At 44.9% G+C, this 23,103-nt stretch overlaps 1 protein-coding gene across 1 annotated transcript in view; it reads left to right on the forward strand.

Annotated features, from left to right (window-relative positions):
* Positions 1 to 23,103, forward strand: part of TMTC4 (transmembrane O-mannosyltransferase targeting cadherins 4) — a 56,605-nt gene that overhangs the window by 30,125 nt on the left and 3,377 nt on the right. Inside the window, exons 6-16 of the mRNA XM_031466280.2 lie at positions 551 to 648; positions 3,501 to 3,593; positions 3,822 to 3,986; positions 4,825 to 5,027; positions 6,502 to 6,673; positions 6,756 to 6,887; positions 12,235 to 12,314; positions 12,483 to 12,590; positions 12,684 to 12,825; positions 18,408 to 18,522; positions 19,579 to 19,691. Coding sequence (XP_031322140.2) covers positions 551 to 648; positions 3,501 to 3,593; positions 3,822 to 3,986; positions 4,825 to 5,027; positions 6,502 to 6,673; positions 6,756 to 6,887; positions 12,235 to 12,314; positions 12,483 to 12,590; positions 12,684 to 12,825; positions 18,408 to 18,522; positions 19,579 to 19,691 — 1,421 coding nt within the window. The remainder of the gene's footprint in view (positions 1 to 550; positions 649 to 3,500; positions 3,594 to 3,821; positions 3,987 to 4,824; positions 5,028 to 6,501; positions 6,674 to 6,755; positions 6,888 to 12,234; positions 12,315 to 12,482; positions 12,591 to 12,683; positions 12,826 to 18,407; positions 18,523 to 19,578; positions 19,692 to 23,103) is intronic.

Below are 23,103 nucleotides of genomic sequence, written 5' to 3' on the forward strand. Positions count from 1 at the left end.
CGGGGGCCTCAGTGGTCCTGCATCCTTCCAGCCGTTCCACACTGGTGGCAGCCGCCTGAGGTTCAGGGAGCCCGGACTCCTCTCCCGGGAATTGTAGAGATCCTTGGAGCAGATCAGGTGTTCCCAGCACCCCCTGTTGTGACGGCAGCAACCTGGGGTCCTGTGTAACCAGGTGCAGCGAGGACACTCTCAGTGGGAGTTTGCAGCACAACTTGCCTGTTAGGTGACGGCAGGATGGGAAGAAGGAACTTGCCCTGTGGGGACTCTGCCTTGAGATGTCTTTGTGGCAGGGGCTGTGTTACAGTACCTCCCCGAGGCTCTGGGCACCTGCTGGGGTACCCTTGAGAAGGGGACGTGTGTGCCAGGTAGAGGGTGCCGTCAATCAGAAATGCGGTCTAACACACTCACCCACAGAGAAGTGCTGCCAGAGACCAAACTGTTTTGAAATTGTGGCTGTTGAAGGTGCACGCTTGAAGTTTCAGTTCCAGGTGTTAACAAGATGGAGCTATGTCGCATGACTTTTGTGTTTGTCATTTCTCCTAATTGGCAGCCAACAAGGAGGGAACACATTCCACGTGCTGGGTGTTGCTGAGCATCCTTCTGGGAGCAGTGGCCATGCTGTGCAAAGAACAGGGGATCACTGTGCTGGTAAGACCTGTGATGCACCCTTCCCCTCTTGTAAAGATGTCTTGGGCTGCCCTGCCCGTGTGACCTCCTCTACTGCAGCCTCTGGGCCACCTGCATTCCTAGACCTTTCTGGGCCAGTTACCTGTGCTGTCATGATCCTGGCATTTCAGGTGGAAATTGACTCAGTTGGCTGTCATTAGAACTGGCAGACATGGAGCGGGGACAGTCCTAAAGAGCATATTCACCCTCTTGGAGAGGTCCTGTAGAAAACAGATGAGAGAGTGGCGTGCGTTTTCTTGGTTGCCCTCATGTTTTGGGAGTCCTAAATACGACAGTATTCTGACCGCATCACTGCTTCCGGCCCCAGTTAAACAAGCATTGATGTATGTTTCCCAGCTTCGCCTGGAAATGTCAGAGAAGAGAGGCTCTGAGGAGCACAGGCATGCACCTCCCAGCTCTGAGCTGAGTGGAAGCCCCAGGAAGGAAGAGGCATGGAAATGCACCTTGCTTTTTCTCCATTCTAGCCAATTTCCCATCTTACGTTATGAGAGGGACACTGAGACCTTAGGGATGGGAGCAGACAGAGAGAAATGGAAAACAGATGTGGGAGGTGCATGGCCTCGTTGAGGAAGCCATGGGAAGGAAAGAGCGGCCCAGGGTCTTCGTGGTTTGACCCCAGTCGAGGCAAAGATCGATGGTTTTATTGGGCTCAATCTGTAAGATTAAGGTTAGCTAGCTAGGAAATGGTGTAGCAAAAAATGATTGTGAAAAGATACTTGAATTTCATGAGTTACTTTTTAAAAGTGCTTTAAATCAGTGTTTCTCAACCTTGGCATTATTGACACTTGGGGCTGAATCATTCTTTCCTTGGGGTGTGTCCTGCGCATTGCAGGATACTTAGCAATGTCCCTGGTCTCTACCCACTAGATGCCAGTAGGACACCCCCACCCACCTAAGTTGTGACAACCCAAAATGTCTCTAGACATTGCCAAGCAGCCCCTGGGAGCGACCAGCATCATCCTGTGAGAAACAGTGCCCTAAACCCTTGCTTCTCGAAGTGTGATTTGAGGACCAGTAGCATCAGGACCACCTGGGAACTTACTAGAAATTTAGGATCTCAGACCCTACCTCAGGCCCGTTGGATCAGAATCTCCATGTAATAAGGACCCCAGGTAACCTCTCCGTCCATTAATGTTCGAGAAGCACTGAAAAATTAGGTTGAATTTACATGAACAAAGATACGGTAAAATTTAGCTGTTTTCACTGATTAGAATGTGGACCTTTCGATGGTGCATCTAAGTGGGAAGGAAGAGAGGGTGCCAAACTCGTGTTTGGCTCAGTCGTCATGATGACATGACCCCATCACCCCTTGGTGACTGTCCTGTAGCTCACAGGCAGAAAAATAAACGGTGTAGGAAGTGATAGGGGCAGCTCAACAGGGAGCTTCTGCCTTCTAGAATATGGTTCACCCCCAGGAAGAAATGGTCTTCTGTGACCCACTAAAATCATGTATAGCATGAGTGAGTAAAACCAGGAGTCTTTGAAATGCTTAACCCAGCACTGGCGCGTGTGTTGGGTAATTAATGGTTCCCAGCATTTATGGAGGAAGGTTAAGTAGGGATGTCATCCTCTCTCTGAAAACCACAAATTACCACTGGCTTCTGATGATTTATGATATTCTTTGTCACGAAGCCCCATATTAAAAAGACCCAAATCACGCAGGGGCAGCTGGAACCAACCAGTATGTATGCTGGCCACCTTACCTAGTTCTGGCAGGGGATTCAGCTCATTGACATCGCCTGCAGCAGCCACATGTGTAGAGAGTCCACTTCAGGGTGGACAGTGGAGTCCAAGGCTAGATGATCCTGCAGCCTGTAACCTCGGCTGTCATAGCTTTACGAGCAGCCATCACCTTCTGGAGAGGAATTATCACGCTGCTCCTGGGAGCCGTTAGCATGGGTGGAGCTGCAGGATCACACCAGGGGCCAGGGGCTTCCCGTAATTGAAGTGATTTGTCATTCACCTGAAAGGTGTGGGCAGGGCTCCCTTCAGCAGAGACAGCTGTCCTCCACACAGCAGATCCAGGCTGGTGGAGGCTCTGCCGTCTCCAGGGTGCAGTTCCCAGTGTCACTCTGAACATCTTCATCGTCTCCGCCACACCAGCTGGGCAGGAGACCAAGGGTGGAGCCTGCCCAGATCTATGACCAAACCTCCAAGATGGTGTGTGATCACTTCCGCCTGCATCCCGTAGGCTGGAACGCACATGACCACGCTTACCTGCAGGGCTGGCTGTGTGCTCAGCCAGAAGGGAGAGCTGGCGGACAACCAGGAGTCTGAACCTGAGAGGTCTCCGAAGCCCCACCAGAGATTGTATGTTCTGCTTCCCCTCTTGCACAGATTTGCTAAAATCAGTCAGCACTTTAGGTTTTTGAGGTGTACGTACTTATGTGGCTGGGTTTTCAAGGTTAATGACTGCCTTTATCTCCTTAGGCATGATTACTACAGGTGTTGGCTCTGTTACATCAACTAAGGGAACATTTAATAATTTAAAAAAAGGATGGGAGGAGGGACCTTTGCAGAACTTTTCTGGGGAATCCCACATTTCTAGCTTTCCTGCGTCTTACTCTTGCATGCAGACTGTGAACTTATGACTAGTGGGAATGTAGTGATGATACATTTGATGCATTTCCATGAGCTAATTTCCTAGGAACAGTAGGATTTTTTGGTTTTGTTTTTGGACCTGAAGAGGTCATCTGCAATGATCTAATCCAGTGTGTTACTTGTCTAGATTCAGCAATGAAATTGTGATGTGTGATTGCTACCTCATCAAAGTTCAGCTGCCCCATCGCTGATTCCTTGCTTTGCTTTCTTAGGGTTTGAATGCCGTCTTTGACATCTTGGTGATAGGCAAGTTAAATGTTCTGGAAATTGTCCAGAAGGTACTACATAAGGGCAGATCGTTAGAGGTGAGTATCTGCTTTTGCCTCCAGCCTAGACACAGAAAATGTCAAGTACCAGCTGATTTTAAATGCCATTTTCAAAGTGTTTCTTATGACTTGAATTCTAAAATAGCCAGCCCTTGAAAACACAGTGTCAGTGCAGTTCAAGCAGAATTGTTGCACATTTGTCCTTGGCTTGGCTGCACTTTTATTTGAAAAGTCTGTGACATCAGAGGCCTTGTGGTGTCCTTTCAGAACCCGGGTGTGCTCAGGAATGGGGGCCTCCTCTTCAGAATGGCCCTCCTGGCCTTGGGGGGAGCAGGGATGCTCTTCGCGCGCTGGAGGATCATGGGCACTGGCCCGCCGGCCTTCACCGAGGTGGACAACCCTGCCTCCTTCGCCGACAGCATGTTGGTCCGCGTGAGTTCTGAGTCTGTCCTCTGCTGGGTCATCTTCTTTGCCCACCAGAACCCAGGTCTTCCCTCCTTCCTCCTCCTCTTCCTCCTGACCTCCCCCCCCAGCACATCCACAGAATCCCCCCTAAGTGGAACACCTCCACGTCTGTTTCCTCTCACCAGGGATATTCTAGGATGAAACCAGGTTTTTATTAGGGCATTGAAAGGGTATAAACTCCTTGTATTTCCTTTCTCAACCAAGTTAAAGAGGAGCAGTTTAGAAAACATCAAGTTTCTTGCCAGCCTCGGTGAAGCATCCCTAATCCCGTTACTTTTGACATCAAGGAGATTGACATGGCGGGGTTAAGACAAAATGTAATATCGGTGGTATCTTTAAAAGTCTAATGGTGTCCAGACTTCCCTGTAAAGGTTTGCTTTTTCTGAAAGCAAAGGTGTCACCCACAGATTCTCAACTGTGGCGGTCATCAAGACAGAAATCACGAGAAGGACCATAGAACCCTGTACGTCTATTGTTAGGCACATAGGTGACCCCTGGGCCCGAGATTTCCTGGGTCATGGACTTCGGGCATCACTGAGTGAATGGGTCATAGTTGGACCAGAAATATAACAAATGTATAGCAGGGTCTGGTGGCTTTGCTGTATTTTTAATCTATTAAAAATCTCAATACATTTCCTAACTGCCATGACAGCCCCATGCCCAATGTTGAAAGTGGCAACATCTTATTTTATACAACTGCTCCCCTTGAACAGAAACCTAAGGGTGCCTCCGAAGTGAAGTTAGGATATGTATATTTTTCCAAGTTCAGTGTCAAAGAAGTGTTTGTTTTTCTTTTGACTGACAGGCCATAAACTATAATTACTACTATTCATTGAATGCCTGGCTGCTGCTGTGCCCCTGGTGGCTGTGTTTTGATTGGTCAATGGGCTGCATCCCCCTCATTAAGTCGGTTGGCGACTGGAGGGTAATTGCGCCAGCAGCACTCTGGTTCTGCCTCATTGGCCTGATATGCCAAGCCCTGTGCTCTGAAGACAGCCACAAGAGAAGGTAAGAGGCCAAGCTGAATTTTAACGTTGACGCTGGGTTGAGTCAGAGCATTTTGCCAAATCCAGCACCAATCATTTTAGCAATTTTGTGGACCTAATGTCTAAGGACATTTATTTTAAGTACATGTTTATGGCTGGGCTGAGTTCTAGTTCTGTCCATGTGGAATCTGTGGCTGGCTTCAGCTAGTGGGGTGTGAACTTGGAGGAGGGGGTACAGATGACTGCTTTATCTCCCCTCCCCCTTCCCCGGGAAGGAGCATTTTGAGATCCTTTTCGCTGTAGGTGGTAGAGAGTAATTTATGGTCAGAACAGAGTGTGATTGCAGTGTGCTGTGCCCATATTCCCAGCCCTCCCTCAGAACACCCTGATGGATGCTCCAGCAGTTCCTCCCCATGTTGTTTGGTACAAAATAAACTGCCACCCCAAAGAGGCTATTCTTTCTCACCAAAAAAAGAAGGGAAAAAGGTTACTGAGAAAATAGCTGGGAGAAAAACAAATGTGTTGCGTGAGAAAGAAAGCTATTTAAGGTGATTTTCTTTAAACATAAGTGTGTGTGGAATTAGATTAGTAATTTCTCAAAATAAATTCAGTTTTAAGTTTACCTGTGTCTTAAATTGGTTCCTAATTCTAAAGAGCAACAGATCCTAGTCCCCCTTCACCTCACATGTGCAGCAAGACTTTTTTTTTTTTAATACTATAGACACAGGGGCTGGGAAGGAGCCACCAAATTTGACCTGGCTTCCTAATTCATCCTCCTACGTCATATGAGACCTTAGAAGGGATTGCTGGGGGAGACAGCTCAGTGGTAGAGTGCGTGCCTAGCATGCATAGGGTCCCCAGTACCTTCATTAAAAATAAATAAATAAAAACCTAATTACCACCAATTTATTACCAAAAATAAAATAATAAAAATAAAAACATGAAAAAAAGGAGGGACTGCCTACTTCCAGAAGTGTTCTGTTGCTCTCAGCTTTCTTTTTGCTTGACTGAAGTTGAGGGTGTAGCCCCCAAAAATGATGTTAGTTTATTTCAGATTTCATAAAGCTTAAACTAGTTAAATCACATTATTCCTGTTAAATTTAGAGGGGGAACTAAATTGGACTAATTGGGACCAATAGCCACTGAGCTCTCAAGCGCCTACGTGGTTTGAGGTATAGTTAGGAGTAGGTGAATTCATGAGACCCCACAAAGTAATCGTTCTGGCTTTATTCGTATGAATTTTGTGACCTGTAAGTTTTATCCTGATGCTTAATGCTCAGGGCCTTAATAAGACTTTTATGTCTCATCCTAATGCTGCTCGGCGCAACCCTCTCTCCCGAGGTCATTTCTCTGCTGCCGCTGATGCCTCTTCTCAGTTGCTGGCATGAAAATAAAATGGAGAGGGGGGCGGTCTTTACCATGAAGTTAATGTTGAGCAGGGCGTTTTTCTTGAGATGCCTTAAAAGTCGCCCTTTTACTTACTTCCCGTCTTCCAGGATCCTCACGCTGGGCCTGGGATTTCTCATCATCCCGTTTCTTCCTGCGAGTAACCTGTTCTTCCGCGTGGGCTTCGTGGTCGCAGAGAGAGCGCTGTACCTGCCCAGCGCCGGGTACTGCATGCTGCTCACCTGCGGGCTGGGCGCGCTCAGCAGGCTCACGAAGAGGAAGGTACGGGCCCGGAGCGGAGCCGTTCACGACCACGACGTCGGGTGGACTCCACTAACATTGTCCATGTCTCTCTCTTCTTAAGAAACTGATTGCTGCTCTCGTGCTGGGAATTTTGTTCATAAACACGCTGAGGTGCGTGATCCGCAGCGGCGAGTGGCGGACGGAGGACCAGCTTTTTAGAAGTGCCCTGTCTGTGTGTCCCCTCAATGCTAAGGTAGGCTGGCTGCCACGTGTTAAGTTCAGCAGCTTGTTTTGGTTTTGTTTTTTTTTTTAATGATTTTGATAAAATGTATTAAAATTGCTCTTAGCCAAAATCATTCAAAAGAAATCTTTAAAACCAGGCAATGTCAGTGAAACAGCAGGTGACTTAAGTTTTTCTTCATCTTCCAATTGGTCCAGTGATTAAAGTGGTGACAGGGAAGGGAACAGTAAGTACATGCAGGCTAGGGCCGGGGGAGTCCCACAGTGAACCGTTTAGAACACACTTTTCAAAGCACATGCTCTGGCCTCCTCCAGTCTGTGACTGGAGCTGGTAATACCTATGAATGGACAGCAGTTTGGTTCTGGAAGTTTAAAGTCTGCTGGCTGGCGGGCAGTGCACACAGTTCTCTCAGTGGTGGCTTTCTGCTTGGGATTCCTTCGGATTAGGTAAAAGTAAATAACATAGACTTTAAAGTGGCAGTGTTTTTGTTGATGCAGTCTGGCGGGAATTTGTCTCACCTGTGTTCCTGATGCGTCCAAGCTCTCCTCTAACCCAGCCGTGCCTCTTTGGGCAAGACTAGACTGCCTGTTTTGAACGTTCTGTGCCCTTATCTGTCACGGGGGACAGTGCCTGTCTCCTGGGTATGCTGTGAGGCCTCAGTGAAATAGGGCGTCTGAAGTGCCCTAACACGGTAGTTAGAACACAGTAGGTGCTCAAGAAATGTTTGCTTTCAGTAAGCTCCTCTTCGTTTTGGTTGTCCCATTAAATGGGAGGAAGGAAATGATGATTGCTCAGAATGAGCGGCCGGGGGCTAGGTCAGAGGGGTTCTCTGTTAGCGTGGACCATTGCTGTTATTAAATAGTGGTCCGTTCTCTCCTGGGTCATCGGAATGGGAGGTTCCTAGGATGCTTAAATGTAATCGTCTGGGGGTGGAAATAAGAGCTCCATGGAGTTCTGTCTCATTTCCACATTATTTAAGAGAAAGCAGTGATCTCAGGCAAAATCATATGAATAAATCTAATGAATAATTGATGCCCTATTGAGACCCTGAAGTGCAGGGTAATATAAAAGGTGCTGACTCCTTCTTTGTCTTTTCCTTAGATTAAAAGAAAAAAAAAAAACAAAAAACCCTGTTCATATTTTATAGTTCAGAGGTTTAGACAAAAGAGTGAATTACTTCAAGCTTTTATTGTTAATTTGATTTGCTGACCTATCCACTTATTTTATGCTACTAAAAATAAATTGCCTGTGATTTAATTTCATAAATGTTAATGGGTTTGCTTTATTTTTACTTTTCTGTTTGAACAGCAGTAATTACCCCTTCTATTTATGCAGTTCTTCCCCAGAAGGAACTCAGATTTCCTTGTAGATGCTCTATAATTAATCTCCATTATCCTCCCTCTAAGGTTTTTAGAGAGAGGTTATTATTTTCTTTTAATTTTCCAAATGGGAGAAACTGAGGCATGGAAAGATGGAGCCGACAACATCTGAGTTAGTAATTTAGGTGGTAGATGGAGACCTGGTATAGTGCTGTGTCCAACTTACCCTAGTAAATGAGGGGGTGGGACATAGGTGACGTTTGAGCTTCTGTGTCTGCCCTAGCGAGTGACTTCATATGTTACAGGCTGGAAAACACAGGGGGTGCATGGATGGACTCACGTACACAATCATATGTCTGCATGTATAGTTCTCCCTTTGAATTTGAGATATACATGCAAGACCTTGTCTTCAAAAAGGACCTGGTAGTAATAATCCTTCCCAAGAACATTTTTCAGTGATACTATTCGGTGTGAGCAAGATAGATTTTTTTTGTTTGTTTTAGTTTTTTTAACTTTTCACTATAAATTGAAGTGTTAATAAAGTTGTCTTTACTTTTTTTTTTTTTGGAAAAGCTAGGTTGATTTCAGGGAAGAGATCTCATTTAGGAAGACACTGGTTTCATTCAACTCTATTGCAGGAAAAACATTTTCTGAACTCATTTTCACTTTCTATTCATTGATTCTTAAGTACGCACTTGGCACCTGGCTCTGTACGAGGCCCAGATTTACAAAGGAGATCCAGTGCTGTGCTCAGTGCATCTGAATTACCCACAGTGCCTTGCGTACGGCAGGCACTCACTATTAGTGACTGAATTGAGCCAAATGGAAGTTAAATTCTTACTTTGGATGAGATACCAAATATCTGATTATGGTTACAGTCATTCTTAGTTTTAAGGCTTAAAAGTATGTGGCACTTTGTATCTACCCTGTGATACATTTCTAAATTCTTTTAACAATGAAAGGGATCATATACCACAATGGGGTATTTCCTTAAGGATGAGCCAGGATGGGCTGTAGGATTTTTGTATATTAAAGCATTTTAAGTTTAACATCAGATGTTAAGGAAGTTGGAAGCAAACTGGTTTTGGCACTGCTGTGACATGTGCCTTCCATGCGGGGTGCTGTCACTTCGTTGTGTGTACGCATCCTTGGGTCGTGATGGTGGTTTTATCTGTGGCTTTTGTTATGCTTTGTTGTCTCAGCATAAGAATCACAAGGGCTGGAGGGAAAGTTCAAGAATGAACAGGCTTTTTCAATCTCTTACATCCCATGGAAACAAAAATCACTCATTCTTTAAGCTCTATTTTAAGTAAACCGTTTCTGAGGGGTTTGGTTTGGTTTTTCACAACGGATTATCTAGGCGGCTGTTTTCCATTCAAATACTTCCCTCCAAGTAACTAACAGGATACGGCTGGCCTGTGGGTAAACCTGTTTACTGGTCTTCATTACGGACAACTTGCCTTCTAGGGCTGTATCTGATTTTTAACTAGTTTCGTGGAATTAACTGCAGTCTGATTTTCCAGAGCGCCCCTCCTCCCTCCCCTGCCCTTCTGGTCTGTGGCATCCAGGAGTCTAACAGGACACTGGCTCCACTGCAGAGGGCAGTTGAACTCTTTGAGCTTTTTCTGAGAAAACAGAATGTCCTGTAACAAAGGATAGCATCAGGAGCTCAGGGGCGGAAGAGGCGGGAGCCAAGGAGAAGCTGTGTTTGTGTTCTGGGGACCACAAGCACATCCTTGCTCACAGGTTGGAGTCTCCAGATTCAGTCCCTTGGTGTGTGGGGCAAGGGAGGTGAAGTCACACTTCCAGGCTGGGGCTGGGGGAGGCACAAAATCGAACCATTTAGAGCTGACTTTTCAATACATGCCATCCAGCTGTGGCATGAACTAGCCTCCTGCAAGCAGTAACTTGAAGATGGTAATACTTACGAGTGGACGATGACTTGGTTCAGGAAGTTTAAATTATACGGTATGCTGGGCACTAGTATACGTTTCTGTCACCTGTGATTTCCCTGCTTGTGATTCCTTTTGTCCAATTAGGTAAAAATAAATGTATAGACTTGAGAATTGGCAGTTAAAAAACAAATGCTATGTTCCATATGTGCTTAAAGACTGTCACACTGCTCCATGCCCTTCCAGAAATATTAGTATTTTTGAAGGCGTGCTGTCTCTGCGGGTTTAGATTGCTAAGGCAGGCTGGGGTTATACATTTAAAAGGGGGTCTGAAGTGTTCAGATGTAATGACACTTGATGGTGCTCAAACCATTAGTGTAATCCGTCATGTTAGTCTGCTACTGCCACTGTAAAAAAATACCACAGAATGAGTAGCTTAAGCAGCAGAAGTTTGTTTTCTCCCAGCTCTGGAGGCCAGAAGTCCAAGGTCAAGGCGTCGGAAGCAGCGGTTTCTCCTGAGGCCTCTCTGGTGGGCTTGCAGACGGCCGCCTTCTCACTGTGTCCTCACGCGGTCGTTCCAGTGTGTGCAGGCATCCCTGGTGTCTCTGCCTGTGCAGTTTCCTCCTCTGATAAGGACACCACTCAGATAGGATTAGGGCCCTAAAGAGCCTCATTTCAACTTAATGACCTCTTTAAAGACCCCCTCTTTCAAAACTCACATTCTGGGCTGCTAGAGGTTAGGACTTCAGCATACAAATTTTGGGGACACAATACAACCCCTTAACACCCCAAAAGAAAGATTATTTTACCTTAAGAAAACTAATAGATGGCATGAACGAGTGGGTCTAGAAATTGTCTTGCGCAGCCGGCCCCATCGTCACCCAGCATTGTAATAAATGGGTGTCATACCGTGAGAAGAAACACAGGCTTTGGAGCCTCGGTTCACATTCTGCACCACAGCCTTGGGTAAGATGCTTATCGACGCCAAAGTGGACCCTCGACTTGGAAGGCAGGGTGAGAGCAGCTCCCCGGCAGGGCTGCTCTGAGGAGAAGAGACAGTCTGTCTACAGTGCCAACCCCTGCACCTGCTGACCCTCAGCCCCCGCCGGCCGCTGGTGTCCCTGTTGTCATTGGTCACACTTGGCACATCTAAGTGAGTGAGCATCGTTCTGTAGCATCACCTCCTCTGAGGTTGCTCCCGGCCTTTACACTGTAAGCCTCCAAAAGGCAGCTTTTGATGATCAAGAAATACTTTTGATAACAGTCCTCATGAATTCCTGCAGTTCTGCTGCCCTGGTCTTAGTTCCGGTCCCAGCTCCTTTCCTTGTAGTTTATTCTGAACCCTGGTACCCTTGAGAAGATGCCATAAGCTGGTCTCCCCAGTGCCCTCGAATTGGGATGACCTGAGAACTTCTAGTAGATTTGCAGCTGTGAGTCTGTTTCTTCTCGTCTACTTTACTACCCTCTTCGGTCATTAAACATTCAATTTTTTAATTGAAGTAAAATTCTCCTACCATAAAATTAACCATTTTAGTTCTTCTTAAAATTGAAAATGGAATTACCATATGATCCAGCCATTCTACTTCTGGATGGATGGATAGACAGACAGACAGACAGATAAACAGATCCAAAAGAATTGAAATCAGGTGCCTGGGGTGCAGTTAGCACCTGAAGGAATGAGGGAGAGAGGATGTTATTAGTATAAAGTGGAATGTTTGTAATGCTGCAGAAGAAAAATGTTATACCAGAAAGTGCTGGATTTGTTTAAAAGACAGAATCCTCGTTGTTCCCTCACGTGTGGACTTTGCATCTCAGCCCTGGGTTGCAGGTAGTCGGGTTTGGCGGTAAAACCAGCCCAGCTTCCTAACTTTCCAGCTTTCTCTGTTGAGTTCTTTAGTCAGTATCCTCCTGTCACACTTCAGTGATACCATCTGCTTGTCACATGCCTTTCTTCCAGTCTTTTCTTATGGGGTTAGAGGGGCATTAAAGCACAAGGAGGCCCCTGCATAGGGATTTAGCTCAAGTTCTGGTGGGTGGTGGTTTTTTAATACTATTATCTTCTGCTTTCAGTTAGAAACTGTGATAGGATCCCAGCTCTGAGCAAAGAAGCCTGTCAGCTGATGGCCAAGTTCTTATCTCTCTTTCCAGGTTCACTACAATGTTGGCAAAAACCTGGCTGATAAAGGCAATCAGACAGCCGCCATCAGATACTACCGGGAAGCTGTGAGGTACCGCAAGCATCTTGTCTCACAGAAGAAATGCCATTTATACAGTATACGTGTCAATTTTAACTTTCCAGAGTTAAAAACCCCTCCCTATACAGATTCCCAACTTTAAATTTCAGTTCCTGAGAGCTGAGTGAAGACTACAGGCTTGGTTTCTCTCTCCACTTCCAGATTAAATCCCAAGTACGTTCATGCCATGAATAATCTAGGAAATATCTTAAAGGAAAGGAATGAGCTCCAGGAAGCGGAGCAGCTGCTGTCTTTGGCGGTACAGATACAGTAAGCATTGTTTCTGTAATGATGCTCTTGACAAACCTATGAGCTCCTGCAGTTCTGGGGCCAAAGCCATGCTTTTCCTTGTTTATCTTCCAGGCCAGACTTCGCTGCTGCGTGGATGAATTTAGGCATCGTGCAGAACAGCCTAAAACGGTTCCAAGCCGCTGAGCAAAGTTACCGGACGGCCATCAAGCACCGGAGGAAATACCCAGATTGCTACTACAACCTCGGGCGTTTGGTAAGTGTACGGGTGCCCTGTGCTGCCAAGGAAAAGCTTGGCTTGGTTTCCTTGTTTATAATAAAATGAGAGTGATAGCACCCATTCTAGCCCCTGCATCTTAAGAAGTTCTTTCACATAGGTTTATCTCAGTTGAAAGTAGCTGTTTGATTTCCTTATGTGTTGTTTTTGTAAGTTCTAATTAGAGAGCAGTCCAACTTGAATTTGCCAAGTTAAAGAGATCATGAAGGCAACCGGTTAAACTAAGGAATAAATTACAATTTTAACAGTCCCTTTGTGCCCTGTAAAACAGTATTGCAAGGGGCTACTTCCTGAAAAACATTGATTGCTCTGTTTTTAAAACACAAATTGAACAAAAACTGAAATTAAAAAAACAAACAAACCCTGAGCTTCTCTCTTTTGCTGCCTCAAGGGACTGCCCCCTACATTTTTACTGGTAACTCTCTGCCCATAAAAGCAAGCTCACGAGCCCACAAAAGCGCTGTGAGATTATTTAGTGGAAACAGAACATAATGTGTTCCAGAGTGACTTTCTTTTTTGGAGCACTAACAGGATGGTTATAAAGCTTTTAATGCTCTTGATTTTCTTTTCTTTTAATGGTTTATTTCTTTATTCAAACAAGTATTACAGCAGTAGCTAATACAGTAAGTTCAATAGTCTTAAAACCTGAAAACATATATTGATAATGATGGTCAAATAGATTCTGTCATGATTTCTGAAAGACCTCCACGAGGATGCACAGCTTAATTGTTAAAGCTCCTGATTTCCTTAATAAAGAAAATAACTACACACACAAAATTATATGTGGCGATGGAGATGGTAACTAACATTATTGTGGTCAGCATTTTGCAATATACATGTGTGTCAAATCATCATGTTGTACACCTTAAACCAACATACCTTAAATGCCAATTTTATCTCAGTAAAGCTGGAAATAAAAAAGAAGACTTACCCATAAATAGCAAAAATTTTTAAACAAGAATGATTATATTCTCCCTTCAATTAACCTTTCAGTTTGGCTTCATGAAACCCAATACATATCAGTTTCTACTATATTTAATTTTAGTAAATAAAATTGTTATGGGAAAAACTTTTTGCTTTTTAGCCAAACTAGAATATATGTATAGTGATGTGATTTTTAAAAGAAGTTTGTACATAATTTTCCAGATTTTATCTAGCCTAGCCTCACAGGTTGGATTACATCAAAGTAGTTTTGAAGAGATGCCTATTTATCCTCATTTCAAAGGCCTGAAGCTTCTTGGTCCTGTGGAGTCCTTGTGTGATCAAAACCAGAAGTTCCCAAAAGTAGCTGTGCATCCGAGTCACCCCATCCCGTCTCAGATTTAGGGAATCAGAAACTCCACAGGGTATCTGTAAAGGCGAAAAAAAATGAAACTCCCTGGTGATTCCAGTTCCCTGTTGTGGTCTCTGCATCCGGGAAGCGTCTGTCTGAGCCTGGAGCAGGTAGACTGAGCGGGTCAGAGCGGAAGAGGCTATCTGGGGAGAGCAGCCTAGAAAACACGAACTACTCTAGGTTTTTTGAAAATCCAGGCTTACGTTTTTCACCGTGACGGGAATGTGTTCGTCGTGGTAAACGGCTTTGCCTCGGGACTGGGTGGTTGTGGTGGTAGAGTTTATGGGTGGAGGAAGCAGGGTGGCAGGAGCCTGTGACTGACTGAGGGAGTTTCACGTCTCCCACTCTGCGTAAGTCACTTGAGGCGGCAGGTACTGCTTATGCTATACATTTTAGAGGGAAGAGACTTGTGCTTTTTCATTATTGAAAAAAAAAAAGAAGACATGTTTCAGTTACATTGTGTCTTGGGAAGATGCTGTGTCTATATACTTACTCAAGCGTAGAAAAGGGGAGTCATTTCTCCCGGGATGGAGGGAAGGTGGCAGTAGCGTGGCGGAATCCACACAGCAGCAAGCTGTTTGAACAAGGAAGTGACAGCAGGATATCCCCATTGTCCAGAGCCCCGTGACCTGGTACACATTCCTGTTTCCTTTCACATTTTCAAATTCGGTGCTTTATGACTAGTTACGTCCTTTGATGTTGAAACAGCTTTCTCTGTGAAACCTGAAGATTGGAGGAGAGCTAAAGCTCTTTTAGTGATAACTGTCGTAGAGGAGGGAAGAGACCTTTTCCCTCTATCCTCCGAGGTTCTCAGACTGGGGCCCTGCGAATTAGACTGAGCACAGTCAGGTTAACAAGAGAAAAGAGTAATGAACACACGCAGTGAGCATGCACGTGGGAGAAATGCAGTGATGAGTAACTCAGAGGGGTGGTTAGAACTTGGACTTACATAGCATCTTGCAAAGAACTATACATTTGTAGAGAAGTGACAAGACAGAGGAAGAAGTTTCAGGCTTCCAAGACAACAAACTGTGGGAGGGTAAATATATGGGGGAAACTAATGAAATGAGGTGTGCCTGCGTGGGTTCATCTTCTCCATGGCCATAAGACTTCCCCAGGAGAGGGGGCTCATGGCCTTCCTCCTTTCTCAGAAGTTTCTGCTTTGAGTCAGATAAGGGAAGCTCCAGGAAAGCTTCTTTCTGCATCTGTTAAATCTCAGATGCCTTCAGTGCAATAATTTTTATGCCAAAATGGTGTATTTGGGGCAGCATGTTCCAGTCCTCCGCATCGTTGTCTTGTGGGCGGGGCTGGGAGGCAGGGGGAGACGATAAAACTTCGCCATAATGATATCAGTAGAGAGCAGAGAATCCAATCATACTCAAAGCAGGGTGGATCCTTGCAAAGTTAATGAAGTGAGAATAGGGGCTGGGAGCATATTGGGTGTCACCAAACACTTGCATTGGTGGTGGTTTTGGGGATTATTGTTTCTGTTTACTGTGTACTGGCACTTGCGTATTACACTTGAGATCCATGTGAATTCTTCTTTCATTCCTTTCTTTTTTCTTTTTTGGAGGCAGCTCTTTTTTCAGGCTGTTATTTGTGAAGTGGGTGTACCTGCCTGTAGTCCTCGGTTAGACTTTAAAGCTCTGCTGCTTAGCAGCCATCTTCCTTCCCCTGGTAGCTGCCTGTCAGTGCAATTCCCTGGGGTTTGGAAAATTGAGAATTTATGCTAAATGAGCCCTCTGTAAGAGTTACTGCCCAAGAAAGGAAGATAGAATATAAAACAGGATTTTAGCTCATGCTGCAGCACTCGCTCACATAGAAGATCGTCTGTAGGACTGTATGTATTGAGACCTTGCACTGCTCTCTCTGTGCTGTTTACTCGTTGTGCTGCCATGAAGTGATCTTGCTGTGTTTCCTCTTGCCAACTGTTCTTGCTTATTTGAAGATTTTTCTCTCCATTGTTGTTTAATTATCCAGCTCTTGCCTGCTTGACAGCTTAAAAGCATTAAGAGCTTAATCTTTAACAGCTCAACCAGTAGATTTATATATTGGCAAATAATAGGAATTTAATAACTTAAAAGTTTCTTTTTTAAAAAAAAGGCACTCTTCAGTAACGGGAAACAGAAACGTGTTTTGATTTCTGGACCGAGATAAGTCGGGAATATAAGGCAGTTCTCTTGTGACGTAGGGAGTTGAGAAGCTCTGGGTTGTTTGGGAGGCATTACCGATGTGAGAGAATTACAGAGACGTGACCAGAGACGGGTCGTTGTGCAGGGACTAACTGTATCAGTCACGATCCGTTCAGGAGAACCAAAACTGTGCCCTAGGTATCTTAAATAGAGAAGATCCAGTACAGGGCACTGCTTAGACCGTTGCTGGTAGAGCACACGTGGATAGGTGATACTAACTCAGAGAGTTAGAGGATACCCCGTAGGGTTGGGGGAGGAGAAATCCAAGAGCTCAAGAAGGCACCACATCGCAGGAGCTGCACCACCTCAGGAACTGAGATCGTGAAGGAAGGACCACAGTCCATCCTTGGGGCTGTAGAGACACTGCCAAGGACAAGGAAGGAGAGAGCGGGAATGGGGGAAGGGCTGCTGCCGCTTCCAACCAGCTGATGGTCCCCTGTGACTCCTGTTGGCAGAAGCTTAACAAGAAGCCAAGTGGCAGAGGATCCTGGGAAATGCAGTTTGCAGAGTCTAGAAGGATGAGCATAGGACTTATAAGTAAATAACGTGCTTATTACTTTCTCGATGGGCAGTTCTTGCTAAAGTATCGTGTTTCTTTGTTTCCCTTAGCGTGCTTGTTCACTTTGTCTAGATGCTACAAAGGACAAAGTTCAAGTCAAAATAAAAGTAAATGTTACCTGATTCAGTCTATGGTTATTCTTTAATAAATAGTAATAATAATAAAAAATAAAATATGTGAAGAATTTTTTTTGTGGTGTAAATGAAGTTTTGCTGGTTTTCCTGGGTACATTAAAAAAGAATGTCACCACAGGTCTTGTCCACATGACTCAAATGCATGTCACTTGCTAGAGAGAATTGACTGAGAAATCAGATAGAGAGAGACAGTTAAATGTTGGTATAATTAGGCAATCTAAATTATTTTAAGTTTTTGAACTTCACATATCGTTTCCTCACTTAAGGGCTAAAATGTTGTATCTTGAGTTTCTGAGTCTCATGGGAAATTCTGACAACATCTTTAGCAAAGGACTATTTCACAAATGTTTCCATAATTCATTAAACCTTTCTTTTTCTTGCATAATGTGCCACCTATTTGCTGTGTGGGTCATAGGGCAAGTCAAAATATTTCTATTGTCTAATGAAAAGACAGACTTGACAGTAAGAAAGGAAATAGCCTTAAACTCTCATAAATTATAATGATTTGGACTTTTTTGCAGACTTGAACCAAGTTCATTCCGATGAAATGTGCATTTGAACTGAATTTAAAAGGGCAAGAGAGTCATCTGCTACAAAAACACTCCACTCTCTCCCTCTGCATGCTTTTATTAACTATGCAGATTGAGAGCCAGCTACTTTGTATTCTGTTATCAGTGATAAACAACATTCCTTCTCAAAAGAAAGCAACAGATCATTCTCTCCTTCCTGAAGGAGGCAGGCAGGCTCCAAAGGGCCAAAGGGGTTTACATTACTGCTTTCCCAGAGAGTTCATAAAGTATATCTGAACATACAGTTTTATATGAAACTTAGATGTAAGCAGGGAGAGGCTACAAGACCACTTTTCACAGGGTGACCTTGACCCATGTCACTTTGAATCACATTAAATATTTTGTTACCATTTAAAATAATACCTTAAATAATACCTAGACTATCTGAAGTCTTTCAAGAAAAATACGAATGATTAAATTTTTAACTGACCTTTCTGCAGCAGTCTGAAACATGATTTGACATGGAATCACTAAATTATGGGTGGTGGTAAAAAGGTTGTGGGCTCAGGAACTGGACTCCTGGGTCCCATTCCCTGCTCTGTCGTTTCTAGATGTGGGACTTGGGGCAAGTCACCTCATTTCTCTGTGTCTCAGTTACTTCATCTGTAAAATGGGGCTGGTTCTCTTCACTGAGATTGTTTCAAGGATTAAATGAGTTAATATGAAAAATGAGAAGCTCGGTAGATATAAGTTTGGTTTGGGGTTTGATTTGGTTATGTCTTAGAGCAAAAAAAAATGGTGTCTTGATGTTGGGGCTGCATGCTTTATTTTCAGTATGCGGATCTAAATCGTCACGTGGATGCGCTGAACGCGTGGAGAAATGCCACCGTGCTGAAGCCGGAGCACAGCCTGGCTTGGAACAACATGATCATACTCCTTGATAACACAGGTACGGAGACGTCGATTCCGTGAACCAGAGGGGACGGCTCCACGGCTCAGCACCGCTGGCTCATTAGGAGATGTAGATCAGTGTGCTTTTTTTCCCTAGTGTGTGTTAGAGTGGGTTTTTTTTTTTTTTTAGTCACTATGGGGTTCAATATTTTGCATAACCAAAATGTCTATTTTCTAGAAAATGGAGTCCCCTTTGATATATTGGAATGTGAATGTTTGGGACAGTGACACTTTACTTGGAGTTGGTGTTGAGTAACATTAGCAGGTGTGTCCTCATATCTTGTCTCTTCTGAAGCCTGTTATCTGGCAAGGGCCACCATCCGGGCTCCTGGAGGTACCCAGAGGTCAGCAAGAATGGCTTCTGGGCTTTTGAAGTGGATGGTGCTAAGTCCATGCGCTGAAGGGCATGGCCAGTACTCAAAGGAGACACCCTCAAACCTACACTCACAGATTCTTATTCTAGATATAAGGCTAATAAACTGACGATCTGGTTCTGAGCCCAGGGGAGACTTGATCAGTTAGAAGTTTCTCTGCTCCCCTAGTTTTAAAAATCCAACCATCCGTAGGAAATGATAGTTTTAATTTGGCAGAATTTAAAGCTGGTGAGCCGTCCAAGCAGTGTGGAAGGAGACAGGCACATGCTTCTAATGGAAGTGTAGAGTGTGTGCTCCAATGTGGTAAATATTCAGTTATTAAAGTGTCTCAGTGACACTGTTATGCTGCAGACTGGTTTTCTCCGATTTGGGTATGACTGGTATCTGGGGGAACATTAAAATTAGGTTTTACATGCTTTTACAGAATTGAATCAAGAGCTGTTTGTGTATTATGTCAGAATTGTGCTGGACTGCAGGGGCTTTGTAGTTGATAGGATCGCGCGTGCGCGCGCGTGTGTGCATTATGTGTGCACATGCATCACATGTTCCACATTGATTTTCTTAAGTAGTTTATTCCTAGTCGTTCTGCATAAATGCACAAAATCCCTGTTAATTAAAGTGACTGAAATACTAGTAAAATGTGAGCTTTTTTTTTCAAGTTTTCCATTTTTTTACTCAAGGCAATTTGGCCCAAGCTGAAGCCGTTGGAAGGGAGGCCCTGGAATTGATACCTGACGATCACTCTCTGATGTTCTCATTGGCAAACGTGCTGGGGAAGTCCCAGAAGTACAAGGTGTGTGAACTGAAGGCTGTGATGTCTTGCAGTGAGTGCCAGCATCTGACAGGAGCCATACATGTAACTTCTGCCCAGTTCAATTCAGAATTGGACCCAAACCCAAACGGTGGTGGCCACGTACCAGTGGGGCTCCGGCAGTGTGCTTCCTGGAGAAGCTGCCCAGAAGATGAATTTGTGGAGTCAAACTCCACATCCTTTCTGGTCAGAGTTCACCACCATTGCTCAAATGTGGGAGGGGAGGAAAAACCCAAAGGAGGAGCAGGGATGGCTCATCCTAGCTGACGCCCCAGCCCCGGCCCCGGTCCTGGTACGGAGCTGTGATTCTGTGCCTGGTGATGGGGCCAGCGCTCTGGGTTTATTTGTGGGTGTCGTCTTCTGCACAAAAAGGATAATGGTCCACGGGGATACTGGGCTGGTTCTTGCTGCTTCCAAGTTTTTCCTCATCTACAGGAAGGTACAGGTCATTCCAAGGCCCTAGAAGTTTCTGACCAATGAAAACCACAAGATGTTTGATCTGGGGCTGATGTTTGCTCTAACTGGGCTCCTGGGGTTGGCCAGGAGTAGACTGACTCAGAAGGTGCCTAACTCCCTGTGTATCGAAGGGGACTCAGTGTTTTCTAATACCACTGATCTCGGATTTTAATTTTCTGTATGAGCATCACTGAGGGGGCCTGTAAGGATACAGGTGCCCATGTTTCTCCCCGTGTCTCAGCTGGGTTAGGGCAGGGAACATGCATTTTTAACCAGCATCCTGGCTTCCTAACATAGACGTTACAGAAAGCACACTTTTAGAAGGGATGTCTTAGTCCTTTCATGAGAGAAACGTTTCCTTTCTGAATAGGGGCCATATCAGATTTTGATCACACTAAGCCTAAAAGTCATGATTAATTCATATTTGTCTCAGGTTATTTACTTCTCCTATTCAGCTCATTTCAATATCATTATATGTATAATTTTCTATAACAATAGTTGAGAGATTTCATGCATTTCTCTGCTTTTTGAATGATAGGGAGCTTAATAGCTTCAGTATACATTTTTTAATTTCTAGATTATGCCCACAGATAATGTTTTGAGGGGTTTCGTTTTATTTTTTGCAGACCTACTTGTGTAGAGAGGAGGGAGGTGTGGTGTGTGGGTTCCCCTCTGATGACTTTCCAGCTGTCTGTCAGCCTGGGACGGGCAGGGGTCCAGTAACCAGCTTCAGCGAGTCATCTTCAAGATGCAGCTTATACGATCGTTGTATTGATTTTTCTGTCATCCCACAGCCTATGAACTGGACTTCCTATTAAGGTGACAAACCTGGAGTTGATTTGGCTTCCAGTTCACAGTGTTTTTGCTTTTGCTTTTGTTTTTGTTTTTGTTTTTCTAGATTAAGTAGGCAGTACTCCATAAAGCAGAATGGAGAAATGGGTTTCCCGTTTCTCTACACATTTTTGCATCCTAACTGTCGAGGCCAGGGCGCTGAGCCTAAGATAACGAAACAGAAGATGAACTCATGAATTTTTTTTTTTGGCCATATTTAGATACTACTTATTATCTACTTGATAGTTTTCATTAAATTCTTAACACAAATTGTACTTAAAGTGGAAATGTGCTATCACTGCTAGAAATATAAGGGAACTGAAGATAGAATAATGTTACTAAATCTCAGGTAGGTACCACTGTTGGCCAGGGCTCTGAGCCTGAGGGTGGCCTTCTGTTAGCTTCAGGTGTTAGGGGGGTGACCCCAAACCACCACCAAACGGAGACTTTGTCTCAGCTGAACCAGAAGAAAGGAAGGCAAATTGAAGAGGGAACTACTCTTGCTCTGTGATTCGTGGTTTCATCCTTGTACTGGACCACCCATGTTACCCTCCCAGCTGGGTGGTCCGCAGGGTGTCCCTCGGGAAATGCTGGATGAGAGAACAGAGGTGGGTTTAAGGATGTGGCTGTGGTGATGTTGCAGCCCTGCCGGCCGGGGTGGCTGAGATGACCTCCGACTGCCCAGTCCTCGCCGCCTCGACAGGACTGACCCTCTCCTGCTTTTTTGTAGGGCCTTCCTCTGTCCCATGTGTTACCCTAAACCTTGGTCAAATACAGTTTGTCTAATGCCCTTTAGAAAATTATGTTCTTTTACCTGTCGATGAAAAAAAAATCCCCTATTTTAAATATGAGTTTATTTATTTGTTAATCGGCATAAATCAGCTCCTCCCCCTGGGCTGGGCAGCATCCTTGAACCTCCACAGAAGATCAGTCTATAAATAGTTCAGTGCTTCCCAGAACAGGTCTGTTAAAAAGCCTGATTTAATAGATGAGCATTTCATGGGCTTTGAGTACATGCAGATGTTTGTTCTAACAAGGCCTCCAGCCCGGTCCTGCCTCCCAGGGCCCGGGTGCAGTTCCGGGGCCACTGAAGCATCCTCTCAGGGCTGACACAAGGTTACCTGAGATGGAGCGTGTAACACACACTCACCGTCCCCCACAGACCCACTCTTCCTCCTGATGCCCCTTCTCTTGTCAGCGTGCCCAGGCTCAGAAACTTTGAGTCATTTTTCCTTCCCCCATTACCTTGCCCAACCTCATACCCCTTTCCACCCACCAGCCTTGCCTTGCCAAGAGCAGCAGCCCCCGAGCAGACTGTAAGCCCTGTACCCTGCCCCGCTGCGCCCACTCTCCTGAACTCCACTACATCCTCCAAACCCGAGTCTGACCCCTGTCATCCTGAGTGATGTCCACGAGCGTGAAATTAGTTAAATGAATCAAGCAATGAATCGGGCGTCTGCCGGAGAACTCCAAACTTGCTTTTATCTCTAAATCATGGTCGTGAGTTAACACTGCTTCGTTTGCAGGAAGAGGAGCATTTTAAAGTAGATTAGCGTTCCCTGGCCTTCCCAGTTCTCAGATTTGAGGTTTTAAAGGGAAATGTTTGAAATTAATCAGAAACAGCGCAGCTACAAACCAGCACAAATCGACACAATTCATCTGATTTTTTGGTTTGTTTGCTTTGTTTTTGTTTTTGTTTGCAGCCTACCTAACGTGGCAGGAAAATCTTAGACTTCCTTGAAGGAGCGTTCACTCCTGAAAGTCAGACTGTAGGCACCGACCTTGAGCTGAGTTCTGAGAGTGACATTTACTGACATCTGCATGCCATCCTGATATCTTTATTCAGGCCCTCACAGATGACATTTCTAAAAGACAACTTTTTCCCTGCCAGCTCTGTCTAAAAGGTTGTGGTTTCAGAGATGTTTGCCCAGACTCCCAGCCTGTTTCTCCAGAGTTTCCCAGGAGCGCTGCAGGCCAGCACAGAGCAGGGAAGCTGGTCTCCTGGGCTATAAAATGCGTGATCCTGGACATGGGAAGCCCCCGCCCCGGGAGAAGCTCAGGTCGGGCAGATAGAAGGGACAGACCTGTCCCCGAGCCCCAGCCGTGG

The sequence above is a fragment of the Camelus dromedarius genome, chromosome 13 (genome assembly GCF_036321535.1).
Source record: "Camelus dromedarius isolate mCamDro1 chromosome 13, mCamDro1.pat, whole genome shotgun sequence".
NCBI classification, from domain to species: Eukaryota; Metazoa; Chordata; class Mammalia; order Artiodactyla; family Camelidae; genus Camelus; species Camelus dromedarius.